We start from the raw sequence: 19,247 nt of genomic DNA on the forward strand, positions 1-19,247 counted from the left end.
CCAGCACAGTCGATTGCAGATTTCACAAATTTTTCCCTATCGCCTCTATCTCCACCTCGCATTTTCCTACCAAATCTAGCTGTGGTTTTCAGCTAGGTTAGTATGCAGTTAACCTCCAAGTAGGACACTAGATTTCACATTCATTTGCCGAAGAGGAATATTTGGTCAGGTTTAAGACAAATAAGACTATTTTGGAAGCTAGTTATTCTTTTATGCCATATCCAAAATGCAACATGGATATAACCAGCACTTAATAAACACCTAGGATTTGAAGTTGGAGACATCTGGTCTTTTGCAGCCCAAATTTCAGAATTAATATTTTTATATTCATTAAGGGTTTTTTTTAATGCGGTGGGGAGACTAGTAGTGCGTTTGTGTCTGTTATTTGTGAGTGTAAAGAACAATCCTGACGCACAGTTTAAAGTACTGTATTCTTTAATGTCTTAAACATCAGTTATGTACATTGCTTATGTCAGACTACATAAATAAAAATCAGATTTTACCCAGAGGTACCAGAATCAGCAGGAAAAACAAATTCTGAAAATAAAGTTTGCCTTACCTCTCTATAATAAAAGGTCGTTCTTTCTCTGATTGCATTTTCTCATCATTTAAATATACTTCTGTCTGTCCCGTTTTTTTGTTGTTTTTTTTTTTTTACGTTTCAAGACAACTGATCGCCCTGATCTGCAAAGGAATCTTTTGTAATGCAACCAAAACCTTCAGATCTAAGTGGACATTTTAGTCGCCTGCTCTTCCAAAGGTCAAGAAAGAAGTTTGCATCCTCGCTCAAGAGATGATCCATTCTCAGATTTGCAGTGTGCCTCTTTAGAGTTATTGATTACATATTCTTCCAAAATGTGCCATGTTATGTAAAATACTTGTACTTCACCCCCCTAAAAAAACAAAACAATTCCCCACGCAGTTAACTTGGTGCATTTGGATCTGGGTCAAGCAGGATTAACGTTCCATTTGGAGGCCTCTTATCTTATTTTGCTTCTTTTTGTACTCCACAGGAAACCCAGATTCAGTGTTTGCAGTCCAAGTTAATCATTGAGTGAGCCAGTGTGTTCATCAACACTCGCATAAGGATTCGGCTAACGGAAACATTCACAGCACAAATGAGGCATTTATTCCTCTAATCTAGTTTTCAGTTGTTAATATGTACAGCAGAGCCAAAAGCCTGGTATAGTCTACATTAGGGTGGCAGAGTAAATTCTAAAAATTACTTGAAAGACAGCCATGAACCACAAATAAATCTCATCCAATTAGCTGCTGAAATGTCTGACCTATAAAAAGGACAAGCCAAAGAAAGGAGAAAGAGTACTTTACATTTGCTTTTTCATAACAAGGTGGTCAGCCTGCTCAAGTCACATAAAGGAAGCGATGCTCATCTTTAAAATATATTCAGAGCGCGTAAAAACTGAGCTCAGAGGGAGTTCCATCTTCCTCACAAACACTTGGAATCAAAAGAATCCCTGCAGAAAGCAACTCGCACCCATACAACTTAAAACAGCTACCATATGTGTGAGTCACAAAAGCACGAAAGATCCAACGGCTAAACAGCAAGTTTATTTTGGTTAGGATCAGAAACACAGATCATGTCCTGAGGGTCAAAGATGAGAAGGAGATATCAGAATCCTCCCCCCCGACTGAAATATGGCAATGATGGCTTGTGGTTTTTCCAAGAGAAGAGAAGGGGAGGGGGGGGGTAAATGGTCGGGACGCATGGTGTCATACAATGTTCAGTGAATGACATTAGAAGGGAAGCAAGTTACTCTCCAACAGCAGAGAGCAGCATTGACCATTTCTACTGGCAAACTCCAACAACAAGGAGACTACGCATTACTAAAGCCACGTCCCCTATTTAGAGATTCTCCAGTCACTCAGTCTCGTTTCTATTCGATAAAACCTAGCTGTAGTTGAAATGAAAAACAAAAGGCACAATGATTTTCAACTCATTCTCGTCTTTAATATGCACAAGAGTTGAAAGCATCAGTGAGCCACCTTAAAGAGAAGAATTCAATCTAAAATTTATAAAAAGATACAAACAATCAGAGGCCAAAACGCTGTCTGTTGCTTTTCTCCTATTATTTTATTTAAAACAACTTTTCATTAGCAAGTAAAAATCTTGCAACAAACATAAGCTTGTATCCAATGCGGATACAAGGCAACGAAATTGTAAATCTTTAAAGTGGCTCGGTCTAGTCTGCTAGTTCATGACTGTACACCCTCTCTATAGTTTTGTTCAGTAATAAACAGCTAGTCCCAAAAAGAAAAACGAAAAAAAAAAAAAAAAGCCTGGGCTGCTCATAACAAGCCCACTCAGTATTTAAAGCCCCAGTGTGACCCCCAGCCCCACCCCCCAATCCCCACCCCAAACCCCAGCTCTGAACCCCTCTAAGTAGTTAGCAGCCAACCGGGGGGGTGGGATCATTAAGTCTTCCAGACCAGGGCTATGATTGGGATTAAAGTTTGACACATTTACCCCAAGCCTGCACATCAACCGGGACACGGGACGGTACATTTTAAACAGCCCGTCACCACTACAGAGAGAGAGGAGGAAAAAAAACAAAAAAACAAAACCAGCCTGTTCGAATTTATCAGCATGTCATCACAATACATATGCAAGTCGAAAGTAAAAACAATAAAACAAAGAAATATTGCTTCAAAAAGGAGAAAAAAAAAAAAGAAAAGAGATCATCCCCAGCCATCTTTGACAGTTATCGTCCATCCAATGACTGTCAGCTGCAGCAGCTTTGTACAGGCTTTATGTAAATATATATTCATTAGACGGCAAGGAGAGATACACATCACGTTTTTGTACAGTTATTCAAATTGAGTGATGACATGTGACCTCTTTATCGAAAGTAGTTAAAGTAATATAAAGATCGGGACCTGCACTCGTTGTACAAGTCTAGTCTTCAGTGAGTGTAGGTCCTTTTTGTCGTTTCTGCAGTCAGACATCGTTATGCCTCTCAGACGTGTGCATAAGACTGAAGAAAACCTAAAAAGTAAAATAGTAATACAAAGGAAGCTCCACAGACCCAACCAGTAGAAGCGGAAACATGAAACCAATTTGTCTGTAGCGAAATTTAAAGTAAAAAAAGGTCATATCGCAATTAGGATGATTTTAGCTTTAAGTTGTTTTCTTTCTTTTTGTTAAACCCCCTCCCTCCATTCAGAGTTTCACATTACAGGGGAGTCCCGAGCAAACAGTTTACTGAATCCCAGGACGTGACTGAGCTCAGAAGGAGGATGTCCTGTGGGTGGCGGGGGAAGATAAACGCTACAGCTGACGTGTTCCTCTTAAGTCTCTGTGTCTTCGCCCAAAGGTGCTTCCTCCCGTGACAGGTATTCACATCCATTAAAATAAAAATTTTGCCGCTTTGCTTAATCAGTAGCAGGTGATTAGCAGGTCTTAACAGTTGTATTGGGAAAATAAAGAATTATGGCATTTTCTTCACATTTTTGATGATTTTTTTTTTTTAAACAAAACAGTAAGTTTGATAATTCAACAGAGGTCACATTAAAAAAGTGACGCCATTGAGTCAGAAGTCCCGTCAGTCAGTTTGCCACGGAGTCCTCTTGTTGCCTTAGAGCCCTTTCGCCCCTCCACCTGCCCAAGGACTCTCCTGGGAGGGCAGTGGGGGTCCGTGGTTAATCATGGCTTAGCTCTGGGATTAACTCTTTAAACTGGGTGAGAGAGAGGGTATTGGTGTGCCCTGGCTATCAGGAATCAGTGTCACCAAATGTATTAATGTATGTACTTGTAGTATGTCAGTGTGCATGGGTAAAGTAACACTAGAGGACAATCCAGGGGAGGGGAAAGCACAAAATAAAGCACAAACAAACAGCAGTATTTCTTCCCCATGAGTGATATGATGGCTTCTAACTGAAGTATGCACACAAATTCTAAGTGTCAAAAAAAGTGCGTGTATATGCACGTGTGTTCATGTGTCTGAAAATGTGCTTGTGTTTTTCCGTCTTTGTGAGAACTTGACATTTGGCAATTGAAGCTTTCCCGTGAAGGCTTTTCCTTCCTTCTGGTTTCCTTTCTGTGTGACATTTTAGAAGCACTGGCAGAAAATACTGACAATCTTCCTGATGCAGGTTGCCAGATGGTGAATGTGCCTGTTGGATAACAAGGACTCCTATGAAGGGTTGCAGTGTTCTGTGAACGATGACCATTTAAAAGGAAAAAAAAAAAAAAAAAAATCAAAAACACCCCATAGTGCAGAGGTGGGGGTGGGTAAACCCTTCAGTGGTGAGTTTCCATGTTGACGTGATGCTAAGTATATCCTTCTGTACCAGGTTGCCAGATTGGAGGAGAGATGGATGAATGTCTGGGGTGATTACAGAGTACCCGTGCAACTGGTTGAACCAAACATCCTGGTTTTTAGAAATTAAACTCCTTTGTTTGCATGTTGGAAGCTGGATCAAAATTGAAGGTTCCTCCTTGAGTAGTTTCAGGAATCAAGCTAGGATCTTCATCAATCTGAAAAAAGGACAAACATTGTAAGATCGAATGCTAGAGTAAGACATTGCCCGAAAAGGAAAACAAATCCAAAATAACAGAAAGTGAGACGCATGGTGACAGTTAACTCACATCGTCTCCTGAAAAGTACTGATCAATAATCTCAAAGGCTAGTTTGTAGATATCCTCATTCTCATGCTGCTGCAAATTTTCTATCTTCTCCAAACCTGAAAAAGACAAAACAACAGTTTTAGAAACAAACATTGTAAAAAAGCAACTTCAGTAAGATAAAAAAATCCAATTACACCAAGAACTCTCTCTAAATGGTTTCTAAGAGGATACAAGGAAACCATCAAACACAGACCTCCACACTCCTCTATGATCTCGGCAATAGTGCTGGCTTCGTCTCCTGCCATGATGAGAATATTTTTCAGGCCATCCAGGACGACTTGCACCACCTGGGAGTCCTTCACGGACAGCAGGTTACAGAACGGAGGGATGACATTCTGCTCCACTAAGAACTCCACCTACACAAACCCACACATACACACCACATCCATACTTGATTACAACATAGGTACATGGTTACAAGTGTGGAAAGTGCACTCACAGTGACCTTCATAACTTAAGTCAATGTTGTCTAGCTTCAGCCTACAATGATTATTTTTCTGCTTCTTGAAAGAAACAATGAGCCAAACATTTCCTACTGCAGTGAAGAAATGCAGTTTGTTTTTTTTCATTAAAACAACATATACCCATTTCATTGTAGCAAATCTTTTTAAACCAAGTAAAAAAAATCAAAAAAAAAAAAAAAAAAATCTTGTCTGCTCCACAAGCCAAGCTCACCTGGTCTTTCCTCCCACTGATGGTGAGGTTGCTGATGGCCCATGCTGCCTCCTTCTGAGTGCCAAAATCACCCTGTAGAGAGCCAGGCTGTCACCAAAATGTACTACACAGCAAATTGCCAAAATACACACAATATGTAGGCCAAATATGCATTCAGTTTCCATGTCTTCTATCAGAAACTGTTCTGCTTTCTGGCTAGAAAACATAAAAAGGTGTCAGTGCAACTAAATGCCAAGATGAATTTATACATCGTGTGTCTGGTACCATGCGGGGACAAAACTGAACAGAAACTAGAGAGAATCTTGAGCTTTTTTCCCCCCCTCCCCCCAATTTATAACCACACACAAACCTTAGCCAGTTGGTGAATGATCATAGGAATCAGACCAGCATCAATCACAGCTTGGACTTGCTGCTGGTTCCCAGCTGTAATGTTGGACAGGAACCAGACTGCTTCCTGCAAACAGACCAATCACAAATGGTTTAAAAAAAAAACCAAAAAAAAAAAAAAAACAAGGGACTGCATTCAGTGCATTATATAGAATGAATCTGCTTCAATAAAAATTATTTTAACATTTCACCTAAATAATGGATCTTAAGTACAGATTAGTACCAGTTTAACTTAAACTCAAAAAGTTTGAGAGTTGTAACTAAATAAAATAACTACATACAACAAAAATCCTGCTCCTGTTACATTTCTCAACAGTGAAAGACATCTGTACTATAAATACTACTTTACTTTCCATTTACTTTAATGTAAAGCGATAAGAAACTAGAAGAAAAAGCATAATGAGCTTGAAGGCTGAGGCTGTGGATCTCATACCTTATTGATTTTTTCTTTAGGATGTGTCAGCAGGTTGGGGAAGTGTGACAGAACATCACAGTTGAGAACCACCTGTGTCTGCTCATCTGTCCCTGTCACAATGTTTCCCACTGCCCTCAGAGCTGCCGTCTGTAGTTTGTGAACAAAAGAGGAATACAACTTCAAATAAAAATTGGCTTCAGAGTGTGGACCAGGTGGGAGGAATGAATTAGTCTTACCTGAACTTTCACCTCCTGATGGCTGAGGAGAGGCACAAGAAATGGAACAACTCCAGAATCAATGACCATCTGAATCTGCTCGTTGCCACCGTCCGTCAGATAGGACAAAGCCCACACTGTGTCTACTAGGATCTATACACAGAGTCAGAACACGTAAGAATTCAGACAGTTATTATACTGCTAGAACTGAAAAAACTAAGCACTAAATTTTGTCTTTAGAATTTATGTAAATTAGTAAACAGATAACTTGAGTAATCACAGCTCAGCCAGATACTTACATTTATGTCGGTGTGATATATTAGCACACAGAGGGCAGGCAATATCTGTGGGGAAAGAAGTAGGTTGTGAGTGGGTTGGAAGTAGGCAAAGGAATAGATGAAGGTAAAAACAGGAGGAAAAAAAAAACATCACAAGAGGAACAGCTGTCAAAACCAGACTTCAATTGTCAGCAAAAGAGCTTTCTAGTCAGAAGTTCCCCGGGGTGAAGAGGCTGATTTGGCTACTGAAAATGTGCTGTAAAAGCTCTGCGTGACTCAGCCTGCCGTGACAGAGTCAAATGCAAAGAAACACAACCATCTGTATGGCACATGAGAGCTGGTACACACACGCACGCACACGCGCACACATACACATGCAGTCACACCCACCTCTTGCACAGTCTCCATGGGTGGTGGTGGATCCTTGTTGCGGCAGAGGTTAACAATGACCCAGGTAACATTACGGAGGAAGGTGATGGGGATTGATGGATTGATGAAAGAAAGCAGGGGCTTGACCACACCCAGAGAGATGACATAATCCCTGCACTGTGGCCCATCACCTGATTGTGCAAGGGGGCAGAGGTCAACAGAACTCTGGATGGTTGCTTCCAAGCAGTATTAAAATAAATAAAAACAAAACAAAAACCAAAAAGCACATCTATCATAGAGGGACACTCACCTATAATGTTTCCTAAAGCCCACACAGCCTGTTCGCATACGTTCTGGTGAGGAGAGTGTAGCAGTCGCAAGAACAAGGGCACTGCATCTGGAAGCACAAAAATTAAACTGTCAGATATGCCCAGGGTGATGGACTGTTTATTTTGCCACCTTTAAATCATCAGAACCTAGCAAGGGGGATAAAACAAACAAACTAAGCATGAGTCCAAATGTCCACCACTTGTCTTGCAGAATGAGCCAACACAGACTTTTGCCTTACGCACAGTAATGTGTTGAACCATCATTACATCTGCTCCAACTCTCAACCATGCTGGACCACAATGGGTTAAGACACTTGTATTTCTATAGAGACTAACAGAGATGAATGGTCATTTTTCACATATACCCCTCATACAAGCAGGTACTCTCCACTTTAGAGATGTGTTCTGTATTATGAAGAAAGCTATTCAGCTATGCTCCCAAGTAGTACATCTTCTAGACAATAGGCTTCTATGCTAATCGATACAGCTTTCTACAGGGGCACAGTAATGGCTCAGGTGTTAAATAACTATAAAAAATAGCTGTAACACATGGTGTAATGTGTTATGGCTATTAATGAAATGGTTTGGTAACTGGCTCTATGCACTCTCAAAATTCTGAGGACCTACACTCACTTCTGTTTCTTTATGGTCACAATCACAACTTGGTGATGTGAAATCCAGATATTTGATTCAACTTACTACGGGAACGAAAACATGCATATGTTACAATCATTACAGTATGATGCTATGACACACTATATTGCCAAAAGTATTTGCTCATCTGTCTTCAGATGCATATGAACATGAGTGACATATCATTCTTGATACATAGGGTTTAAAATGATGTCAGCCCAGCCTTTGCAGCTATAACAGCTTCAACTCTTCTGGGAAGGCTTTTCACAAGGTTTAGGAGTGCGTTTATGGACATTTTTTGACCATTCTTCCAGAAACACATTTGTGAGGTCAGACACTGATGGTAGACGAGAAGGCCTGGCTCACAGTCTCTACTACGATTCATCCGAAAGGTGCTGTGTCAGGTTGAGATCAAGACTCTGTGCAGCTCTTCCATACCAAACTTGCTCATCCATGTCTTTATGGACCGTTCTTTGTGCACTCATGCGCAGTCGTTTCGGAACAGGAAGAGGCTGCCCCCAAACTGTTCCCACAGAGTTGGAAGCATGAAATTGTCCAAATTGTCTTGGAATGCTGAAGCATTAAGAGTGCCCTTCGCTATAACAGTTCCTAAAACACAGCCCCACACAATAATCCACTAACCCACTATACTTTACCATTGACACAGTGCAGTCACACAAGTACGGTTCTCCTGGCAATTGGCAAACCCAGACTCATCTATCAGATTGCCAAATGGAGAACAGTGATTTATTGCTCCAGAGAACACGTCTCCACTGTTCTAGAGTCTAGTGGTGGTGTGCTTCACACCACTGCATCCAAATCTTTGCTGGGCAATTGGTGATGTAAGGCTTGGATGCAACTGGTAGGCCAGAGAAACACATTCCATGAAGCTCTCTACACACTGTTCTTGAGCTAAAGGTGATATAAAGTTTAGAGGTCTGTAGTAACTGACTGCAGAAAGTTGGCGACCTCTGTGCAGACCATCATGTGTCTACCAGTTTTTGGCCGAGTTGCTGTTGTTTCTGTCATTCCCAGTAGCTTCCACTTTGTTATAATGCCACTAACAGTCGACTGTGGAATATTTGATAGCAAAAAAATTTCACAAGTGGACTTGCCGCACTGGGTACATCCTATTAAGGTACCAAACTGGAATTTACTGAGCTCTTGAGAGCGACCCATTCTTTCACAAATGTTTGTAGAAGCAGCCTGCATGCCTAGGTGCTTGATTTTATACACATATTAACATTGATGCGACTGGCACACCTGAATTGAATGATTTGGATGAGTGAGTGAATACTTTTGGCAATAGTACATTATATTGTGTGACACACTATTCCAATCCAACACTCCATTTGGTGCTCAATTGAACTCTCAAATGTACAAAAAAAAATATGATTGTGGGATTTGTATAAAATGTGTGTCATATAGATGTTGGCACTCAAAGTGCCTTGGCAGTGTTTATGCAAAATTTTGTCAAGATTGGCCCACTCATCTAGAGAAAATGGAAGTGCAATGCAAATATATACATACGCTACAACCATTATAGTATGATTCATTCGATACACTGGCTGGACCATAAAGAAACCTTTTGTCTAAACCAATTTGTTCATGATCTTCACAATTTACAAATTTATCATTAAAATATGTTAGACCGATTGCAAGTGAGCACAAAGCTTTCCCAGCAACAGAAAGGGATGCTGTGTCTTTTTTTTTAATGCCAACATGATTAAATGTGCCATGCAGACGTCTAAGTATAAATTACCCCTCTCAGCAAACATGCATGTTTTTAATATGTGGCTTTCCATAATTTCAAACTATGTTGTTCCATATCTCTAACAGCCATCTTATCTTTTGAATATTAAACATGGTTTTAGCTATAGAGTCATGTTAGTTTTATTAGATAACCATGTTTTACTTTGAGGCAGGAAAAAAAAAGTATTATCCCAAAAACTAACTAAGCCTTACTGGGTGAAAAAATAAATAAATATGCTTGCTTGGCAAATTGCAGACAGAATATAAACACAGACTGAAGGGGTAACACAGGGGAACATGAACCGTGGGGTCAGCTTACTGGATTTAACCACAGCCTGGGTCTGTGCTGACGTCCCAGAGGCAATGTTGGTCAGAGCCCAAGCTGCCTCAAACTGAAGCGACGGGCTGTAAGACAGAGAGAAAACAATACCAGTTAGAAAACAAAGTAAGCTCATTTATTCTGCAGTAGACGAGACAGAATGGAAGGAGCAGGGATTAATAATATCCATGTGCAATCCTCCCCCCGACTTGCAATTTCAAATTCTTAACATATTTGTTTTGTTTTTGGCCTTCTTGTACTAATTAAAGCAAAACATACTTTAACCAAACTGTGGTGCTTATTTAGAGAACCGAGTTTTCAACGGCTGGCTTCTCAAGAAAAAGATAACTATAACAGCAGAATTAATACAGGTAGTCCAAAATCTTGTGACAGATAACAAATCTGACACCAGAAAGGTCTAGAAACTGTATCATTCAGTTTAACTGCACTCAAAATGGAGAACCATCATTAAAATGAGTTTAGGAAAACTGATGCAACACAAAATAAAAATCACACACAAAAAAGTGATTCTCACGCCACCCACCAGCCAAATGCTAGCTAATTGTAACAAAGGATGGTAATTCCGTCATCCCAAAGAAATGTTTTATCAGACAACCTGCCATGATCTGGAGTTTCTAAGTTTCATCTTCTGGGATTTAAAAGAATAAAACAGCTTCTTTTTGGGAGGTAACCAGTTGTGAAGAGACCCGCTTTATTTCCTGCCCTGCCAGGCATTCACAGATAATTTATAGACCTCCAAAGGATAGGTTGTCCATTTTTAATTGGCAGAGGTTTTCATGCTGTAAATTCTATTGTGAGGCTTTACAACAAGCTGAGCTGGCTTGGGTTTCTGCCACAGCGCTATGGCAACATATTAAGGGCTGCCCTGAATACGATTTTTGGGTTCAGGAGCTTCAATAGTAATCAGCAGTGAATATTTTAAGGGTACTTCTGCTAGTGCCACTCACTAAACACAACACACACAAAGCAGAGCTGTGTCTGCCATCCGAGAGCAAAAGCTTGTCATCGTAGTGCAGTACTATTGAGCGTTTATTCCCTAATTACTTGTTTGGCACTTTTGGGGAAGAGGGGGGGAAAAAAAAAAAAAAAAAAAGTCACTGAAAGGGGTGTTTAAAGCTGCTAAATATAGCCACAGCATTGGCAACAATTAGGTGAAGTGAAGTGTGATGATCGCTGGAGTGGGGAGGAGTGGAGAGGGGTAAAAAAACCAAAAAAACCCCTATCAACTAGTTTAATAGTTCAGTCGTGATGTACAAATATCTAATAACAGCCCTCATCCCATGTCAACATGATGCTATCAGCTGTTAGTTGCCATGGTAAAATCTTTACAATTACTTCCTTACAAGCTCTTTCACTCGAGCTTTTCATTCCTGCCCCCCCTCAGTGAACACAAGGTCCTGGGAATTGGGGAACTCCGAGAGACAGGAATGTTGATATATTTGGCTTGGCTTGTACTGAGAGGACGAGCCAGCTGCCCTGCATGCCTCCACACACTCTAACGTGTGGACACAGTGGGAAACACTCATGCACACAATGATTCTACTGCAGCAGAGAAATGATGCAGCAGGATCAGTGATAAAAGTTATTACATTACCAAAAAGCTAAACAAAATAATGATTTTTAAAAACTTTAATAAAAAAGTACTACTTAGGAAACAGACTTACTTGTCATCCCTTTCCAGGCATTTGACTAAAATGGGCAGGATCCCAGATTTTATCAAATCATCGATGGGAGGATTTCTGTCGCTTGAGAGCAGTTTTCTAAGAAATAGAACGCAAAAAAAAAAAAGTTAACACCACAAAACACAAGGAAGAACTGGTATTTATACAAAAGTGTTTCATCAGCTACTCACCTGGCTGCCTGTACAGCACTGAGCTGTATAACCGCATTATCGCTGGTAGCGTTCTGTAGTGAAATAAAACAATAACAGATATCAGCATAACTAGCCAAAAGTTAAGGTGGTATTGATGATACATTTGGGAAAGGGTTAAATATGTATTAGAAGGCGTGAACGAGATAACTTACCTGTAGAATGGCATCGAGCGTAACATTTTGCTAAACAAAGAGAAAATGAAGAATATTAGCAATGTCGTAATTTGCTAAGAACATGCAATCAATAGCAAGTGAAGAGCTAACGCTACACATTGGCACTATGACGCATTTTATTCGTTATTCGGGGTTAATATAACAAACTAACTTTATTAACTTTACTAGGCTGGACAGGAAATCCAAAGTGTGGGATCATTTTGAGAGGAATGACTCCAAAAAGATGAAGAACGTTGCAGGGCAACTGCAAAGATGGCTTATCATGTGAACCATGTTAAGACAAAAATTAGCCATTTGCACTAACGCTGCATAGCCTGCTTGCTGTTTGTTGTGACACATTCAGAATCACTACAGATTTTGCTCGTATTGTTAAACAGTTAGCTTGGTTGTAAGATTTACATTTTATAAAGTAGTGCATTACAATTTTGTATTTCTCGGTACTGCAACACATTCTTTCTCTGCCTCACAAGTCAAATAATAAACTGGTATTGTAAATATGCACCTGCTAGTTCATCTGGGAGCAGCTCTAGTGCGCATATGTGAAATTCCAAGTTGCTTTCAGATAATACTGATGAAGACAAAAAAGCAGAAAGCTGCACATTCGACCTTTGTATCAGACTACCTTTGTTTCTGAAAATCCAAAGGGGCAAACGTTTCTTTTGGCTTTGGTATGGGGTGAATGAAATGTTTTGTACCCAACTACAAGACTCTAAACAATGCTGCAAAATTCTTGCAATTACAGTGAGTCAAAGTCTGTACTGAGATTTTATAAGACTGGAATCTTCTATGGTGTTAGTCACTGTTAAGTCTTAACAGTGTGATGAACCCTCCCAGCTTTTGACACCTGGTGTTCAGGCTTCTGGCAAGATATTACACAATGTCATGCTTTTTCTTTCATCCTCCCCTGGTTGTATGAGAACTATGCAGGCTGAATAATAATTTAATTTTTTTTTTTTTTAAGTGGGGTTCCTCTCAGTATCACCTGGCATGCTAATTAACAACCTTGTCATCTAAAAAGATGAGAAATTAAATGTGAATTTTTTTTTAACTGGAATCCTATTGACATATCCCATACGCGGTACATTGCCCACCTTTTTAACCCTTCTGACCTGATATCCACATAGTCCGGTCTCGCTACATCTCGCTCACTCAAATCAAACCCACCACACACCCACACTTACTCCTTTGAAGTCTGAGTCGACATCAGAGTCCTCCAGACTCTCCTCCTGCGGGACATTTCTCTTCTTCAGTAAATGTTCGTCTCGTTTGTTCTGACAAGAGGATAAAAGACAAGAAGACCAATGAGAGGAGGAGATGAAAGTATTCATTAATGCATTCATGAATTCTTAAAGCAACAGTGAATCTAGGCCTAGCGTTTTTCTCTTTGCCAAACTTTTTCATTTTCTGCAGGATATCCAGCATGCCAGATGAAAAGAATCCCATATCATAGGGGTTAATCCAGACAAGAATGCCTGCAGGAGAACCCACAAAACAAACAGACGCTGAACCTTTACCCTTTACCCTTTAACCCTCAACACACTCGGCGTCCCCATCAAACGTTTTCATTCGCTATCAATCTACAGGACATGCGAGTCAGTGGTAGGAGGAGATTCCCTTGCCCTACATTCCAGCTCACAGTGCCGATGTGCGTCACTGATGACTAATCAGCTAGTGCAGTGCTTCTTGTTCCTCTGATCCAAATGGAATGTACCAGACTTGAGACCACCTCAGCAGTAATATTTTATGTTTCAACATCCCCAGCTACTGAAGGCTGTGCTGCTTTATGCGTTAAGTTTACCAATATTCTCTGACTCTGCCTGAAAGCACAATGCCACAGTTTACTATGTGTTAATTTGAATTTCAAGTTTAGAAGGTCTTATACATCTTATACAAAAACAAAAACAAACATAAAAACAACAACAAAAATACAAAAATTACCCCTTCAAAGCAACAGTACTGAAACTGTGTGGGATCATTTAAAAAATAAATAAATAAAAAGGAAAAGAAAAAAGCAGGCAACATCCAAAGAGCTTTAAGGTGGTCATACAAAATATTGACTTCCAAGCTCATTAGAATTTTTGCCTTATATTCTGTATGTTTCCATGCATGTTTGCACAAGTTTCAATAAATTGCTGCACCTACTTCCCATTTTCCTTGCAAGTCGACCATTAAAACCTGCTATATTCCTCATCAAGCTAGCAGTGGCTACAAATTGAAATCAGCCTCCAACTACATAAAAGTAAGAACAAGCTCTGACACATCAGTAAACTTAAAAGAAAGTTTCTAAGAAGTGGTTTCACTTGGGATTTGGCTTTCCTGCTGTAAAAACTGAACTGCTGGTAAACAGCTCAAATCTTTAAGAGCCACAATTTCAATTAAAGACAAATTTCAAAGTCTCAATGCATGATCATACAGATCTTGTTTCTGATCTAAAGCTTCTTGAGGACCGGCTTCCAGTCATTTAAATCATGAAATCTGACTATAAAATATCTACAAGTGACTTTGTCCTCATGGTGTTAATTGCAGGATCTGTTAGGAATATCTATCTGGCACTTTAAAGTATCCACAAAGGCTACATTTGTAGAAATCTACATAAGACTAACAACTTGTGCAACAAAAACAATGATTCTTCTCAAACACGTAAAAAAAAATAAAAAAAATAAAATAAAATAAAAATCAGATGCAAAATCCCAAACTTGGGATTACTTGATAACTCAAATTAACACATTAGGAGCCCTCTGTAGGAATGGCTTCAAAAACATAACCTAAATAGATTCTAGTTCTTGTATATAGAACAGCCAGGGAGTTGTGAAACACGAGTTATCTAAAGATACACGCCCCCAAAAACCCTCAACAGAAAAAACCATACTAGAGTAATGCCAATAGAATCACATACAGAAAAAGATGATACAAGCTGCAGCACATCACTTGTGATCGGGTAGAAAAGGTATTGTTGAGACACGCAGACTTTTCAGTGAACTCATTTATATGTGTTCACTGATGAAGCCACAACAGAGAGCACAATGAATGCAATACTTCTTTTCAGTTAAGATCAGTTAACTGAATCACATCTCTTTTAATGACTCCACACCCTAAAGAAGCAGCAGTTGAAAATATTACCCAGCAAATGAAAAGTGATGATATACCTAGAGGTTAGCGATTGGGCCAATCGTTGAAATACCCCCAAAAATATGGATTGAAAACTAAACATACTAGCAGTGAATAAACTGATCGGGTAAAGTGGATTTTTAAAAAGAATCTTATCCGTGTTTGCATTTTAATAACATTATACTGATTTCCTTTTTAAGTGTGCAGACAGGAAAGGAAGATAAAACAATTAAGGTTATTTTGCCCTTTCAATTTAATCTCCGTATTTAAAGTTGATCAAATAAACTTTAATCCAGAACCATTTGTTGTTGCTGTTTTACATCATTTAGCAACACAAAGTAGAAATTGAATTGATTCTGAAGCCTCTGGTACTTTTGTTGCACTGGTGCACACTGCATTCAATTAAGATCCTATTTTACTGCAAAAATACATTTGCAGATGGCATAACAATTATCAGAAGTAATCCCAGTCCTTTTTGAGTATGCAAATCTCTTGGCAGAACCACCTGAAGCAGACCTACAGTGCAGATCATCTTCTATTAACAGCATCAGGATGTTAACTGTGCTCTACAAAATATAAATATAGAAGTTTCATAAGCTGCATTTATTAATACAGCTATTCAGCTCCGTTTTTCAGTTGCCCGTCTCACATCTCTGACAGAACACACAGAATCCTATTTTAATCAATCCAGCTGTGTAAATTAATGGCATAATGGCTTGTAATTGACTCAGTCTACACACCCGGATGTGCATCTAACCACAGTGATTGTATACTGGACAAGGGCAAGCATGCTATAGCTCAATCATGTGCCTGAACGCTTCTTAGGCAGACAGATGGAGCAGTGAATCTGCTGCTACTTTTTGGTTAGAGCACTGCTAAAGCTAAACCCTCAGTCTATGCAATTTCAGGTTGCAAAGGCAGATTTCTTCCCAAGTGTTTCTAGAAACTCTTAATGTGAAACATCCATATGAAGCATGTTAAAACTTGATACGTCCAAACCCATTGGTTGGAAAACAGAAAAAGGTTTGCAATACTTGAGTGTGTAGATGAATGGGGTATTGTTTCTCACCTTTCTCAACTCAACTGTCACTTCATTTCGATGTCTTCTCATAGTCTGCAATGAAAACAAACACACACAAAAATACACAAGAGGAAATGAGAAAATTTTCCCAACTTTTGAGAAATCATGTCATTTACTGTTAGAAAACAGACACTGTAGCCTTTTACGCCAAGTGATTTAATGGATATATATTTTTAAAAAAAAACTACTAAAAACAGGTGACACAAAATTGATGAAAAACTAAGATTCTGCATCTCACAAAAAGCAACCATCACCAATCCAACTGAAAGTGAGATCATAATAAAACAACTCAGAAAGAGGACAAGCAGAGAAAGAGAGTAACTAATTGCTGTATTTGTGCGTCTGCTGGGTTTCCAATTCATCCAGAACAGTTTGAGATGGTCTCAGATCTTGTGACTATTTGAAGAGGTTCATGTTGCTTTCCTAAATAGCCTCTTACGTAATTTGGGAAAGTCATAACTTGGGAGGCTGCAGAGCAGAGGTGTCTCCCAAACACTGCAAAACAACAATAACGACGCTTACACTGAAAAATGTTTTCCTTTGCCGAGATGAAAAGTAGCCGTCCAGCTTGACTATCAAGACAAATTAAACTAGACCAAAACATTTAAACTGATTCATTGCTGAAATTCTGATTGTTTGATGGACCTAAAATATTTAAAAGTTCCTACAATACTGGTACAACAAATATGTTTAAATAAAATTAAAATTGATGAGGGCACACAGGTGCTACCAAACACACCAAAAAAGGGAGAAAAAACAAAAACTCTTTTCAAATTTGTTACTGGGGGTCCAAAAAAACAAAACAAAAAACAACCTGTCCAATATCTACACTGTGTATGACGTGCAGTAAAACAAAGAAGGGTTTTATGGCCTGTAGCAGCGAGGCTTTACTGCTTTGCAATTCATTGCTGTTCCAAATGGTGTCAGAAATGAAGAGCAATCTGTTATGCCTGACCTAAATAAATAAAACCCCAAACTGGCTTTTTTCCCCCCCCTCTGCTGTAGTCTGAGTCATCCGTTTACAAAAACTCAAATTCACGCTGACACTCTTAAGAGGACCCAGGTCAGACAAGTTGTCAAAAATAGCATCAGGAATTCACTTGGCACAAATCTGCTTGTCATAGTAGCCATGTGCTTGTCAAAGTGACTCCGAGTTTCAAAACAACCACCCAAAGGTCTTCAATCTGTGTTTTTGGAAACTGGAGTTTTTCTGGAAACTGGTGGATTTTGAAGGGCCATTTCCAGACATACCTTTGTTTGAGGATTATCGCAGGATTACCAATAGATCAGAACAACACAGCACAAGTGTGTCTTTGTTGGTGAATGCCATGGCTGAGCGTTGTTTACTGATGAAATCCAAAAATAACATATGGAATCTTTAACAAAAAAAACAAAAAAAAATAGCTGGTACTTCATTAGAGCCTTTGGTCCCAGCTTCCTTTATCTTGACTTCTCTGAACCTAGCCTAGCCTAGCATTTACCCAAATGGTTTGGTAATCATGTCAATGAGCATTGCAGTCAAATGCTGTCAGAGAAATTTATAATTAGACTCGTGAGATGAATGATGCTGCAAAATGCCCAGCGTAGATTTGCCAGCTGTGCAGACAGACTACTGATGGCGCTTTCTAGAATGAGTCTTAGCAGTGAATCTGATACGAATGCCCTCACCATTTATTCTGTAACAGCACTGTTTATTATGAAATATGTCTAAGATTAACTTAAGAAATTTCATATAACATCGCAATGTCAGAAAAAGTTATTATTAACAGCAATGGAAGCTTAATGTTGTGCCTAAAGTGCCTCTCCTCACTTCATCGTGGTGTTGTAGCAATTTCAGTGTAGTTTGCTTTTCTGATTGAAAATGTACCGTAAAGCTAAGGTCACCGCATCACTACCTTTCAGCTAACCATTTAGTGGCTTAGTTAGCAGCCCTCTTCAGCCGCCTCACCTGGCATCGCATGCTAGTCATTTGCTTGACATTAGCAAGCTAACAAGGAGGGGCAATATTTGGTTAGGGTGGATGTGGAACAGACATTTAATTATACACACACTTATCTTTTTGCTTAATATGGCAATTGTGTGAGACGCTCGCGAGTTAACACGGGTGTCATTTGAGTTCAGCTGGCTGTAAAACAGAGCGAACATCAGGATTACGGAGCCGGGAGGGCCCAGCCTTGCTTGTGACCGGTGTCTCTGCAAGTAGCTAGTTAACGCTAGCTGGCACTGACAGCTACATCGCCTGCCTTTAATTTCCCCAGTTCCAATGATTCAAATAGAACACAGTTTATCGTTCACAGACATTACAATATTAGCAAGCCACTGGTACGAACTTGATAGCTATCACCACCTTTGGTTCATTACGAGGAATTTTACCGGTAGCAAGATAGCACCTTTGATGGCGAACTCCTCACGATAGCTCGCATTAGCCAGCTAGCTTGCTAACTAGCAGGCTGGCTGGTTGGCAGGGAGCTTTGCCGGGGCCAGGCTCCCCACGGAGGCCCAAAGACCTTCTTTTTCTACATAAATTTAATTCGAGTCATGTTACGAAGACTAACGTTTATATGTCAGCTCACCTCGACATCACGCCCCTTATTTTTAAAGCTCTTGATGCGGTGGTTTTCTAAGCCGGCGTTTTCTGCCATGGCTGTATGGGGTTTAGCTGTTACTCCGGCTTTCGGGATCTCCTCCGTGAAAGACGATGTACGGCAGGTCCTGCGCCGCTGCTGGCTCCGAACAGAGGGAGGAGTACGTAACAGATCGCAGAGTGAGGGGAGGAGTTATTGCATACCTCCTGTCTGGGCTGCCCTGGTTTCCACGGCTTTCCTCGATGCAGTGACAATAAATTCACCTGCGATTTATTGCGCACGACGACGACTTTCGGACGTAAAAAAGCTGCGAAACCGCCACGTTAACAGCGAGGCACATGAAAAATACTCAGCTTCATGATCTACAATCTCAAGACATGACAGTGTTC

At 39.8% G+C, this 19,247-nt stretch overlaps 1 protein-coding gene across 1 annotated transcript; it reads right to left on the minus strand.

Annotated features, from left to right (window-relative positions):
- Positions 1-417: 417 nt before the first annotated feature.
- kpna3 (karyopherin alpha 3 (importin alpha 4)) lies at positions 418-19,119 on the minus strand. The gene is made up of 17 exons (XM_003451617.5): positions 18,847-19,119; positions 16,262-16,306; positions 13,266-13,355; positions 12,064-12,093; positions 11,891-11,943; positions 11,703-11,798; positions 10,018-10,103; positions 7,295-7,381; positions 7,006-7,175; positions 6,637-6,681; positions 6,359-6,490; positions 6,141-6,269; positions 5,670-5,774; positions 5,321-5,392; positions 4,839-5,001; positions 4,607-4,701; positions 418-4,495 (listed from the first exon to the last, which is right to left on the minus strand). Exons 1-17 carry the CDS (start codon positions 18,913-18,915, stop codon positions 4,397-4,399), a joined length of 1,566 nt encoding a protein of 521 aa, XP_003451665.1. The 5' UTR covers positions 18,916-19,119; the 3' UTR covers positions 418-4,396.
- Between the last annotated feature and the right edge of the window lie 128 nt (positions 19,120-19,247).

Source organism: Oreochromis niloticus, linkage group LG16 (genome assembly GCF_001858045.2).
Source record: "Oreochromis niloticus isolate F11D_XX linkage group LG16, O_niloticus_UMD_NMBU, whole genome shotgun sequence".
In the NCBI taxonomy this organism is placed as follows: domain Eukaryota; kingdom Metazoa; phylum Chordata; class Actinopteri; order Cichliformes; family Cichlidae; genus Oreochromis; species Oreochromis niloticus.

What these genes read in the sequence shown, in the direction of transcription:
- kpna3 (XM_003451617.5), bottom strand. Translation starts at nt 18,915, where the DNA reads ATGGCAGAAAACGCCGGCTTAGAAAACCACCGCATCAAGAGCTTTAAA. An exon ending in TGACAGTTGAGTTGAGAAAG is followed by an intron (nt 13,356 to 16,261) that starts GTGAGAAACAAT and finishes TCCTCTTGTCAG; the next exon opens with AACAAACGAGACGAACATTT. An exon ending in ATCAGGAGGTGAAAGTTCAG is followed by an intron (nt 6,270 to 6,358) that starts GTAAGACTAATT and finishes CACAAACTACAG; the next exon opens with ACGGCAGCTCTGAGGGCAGT.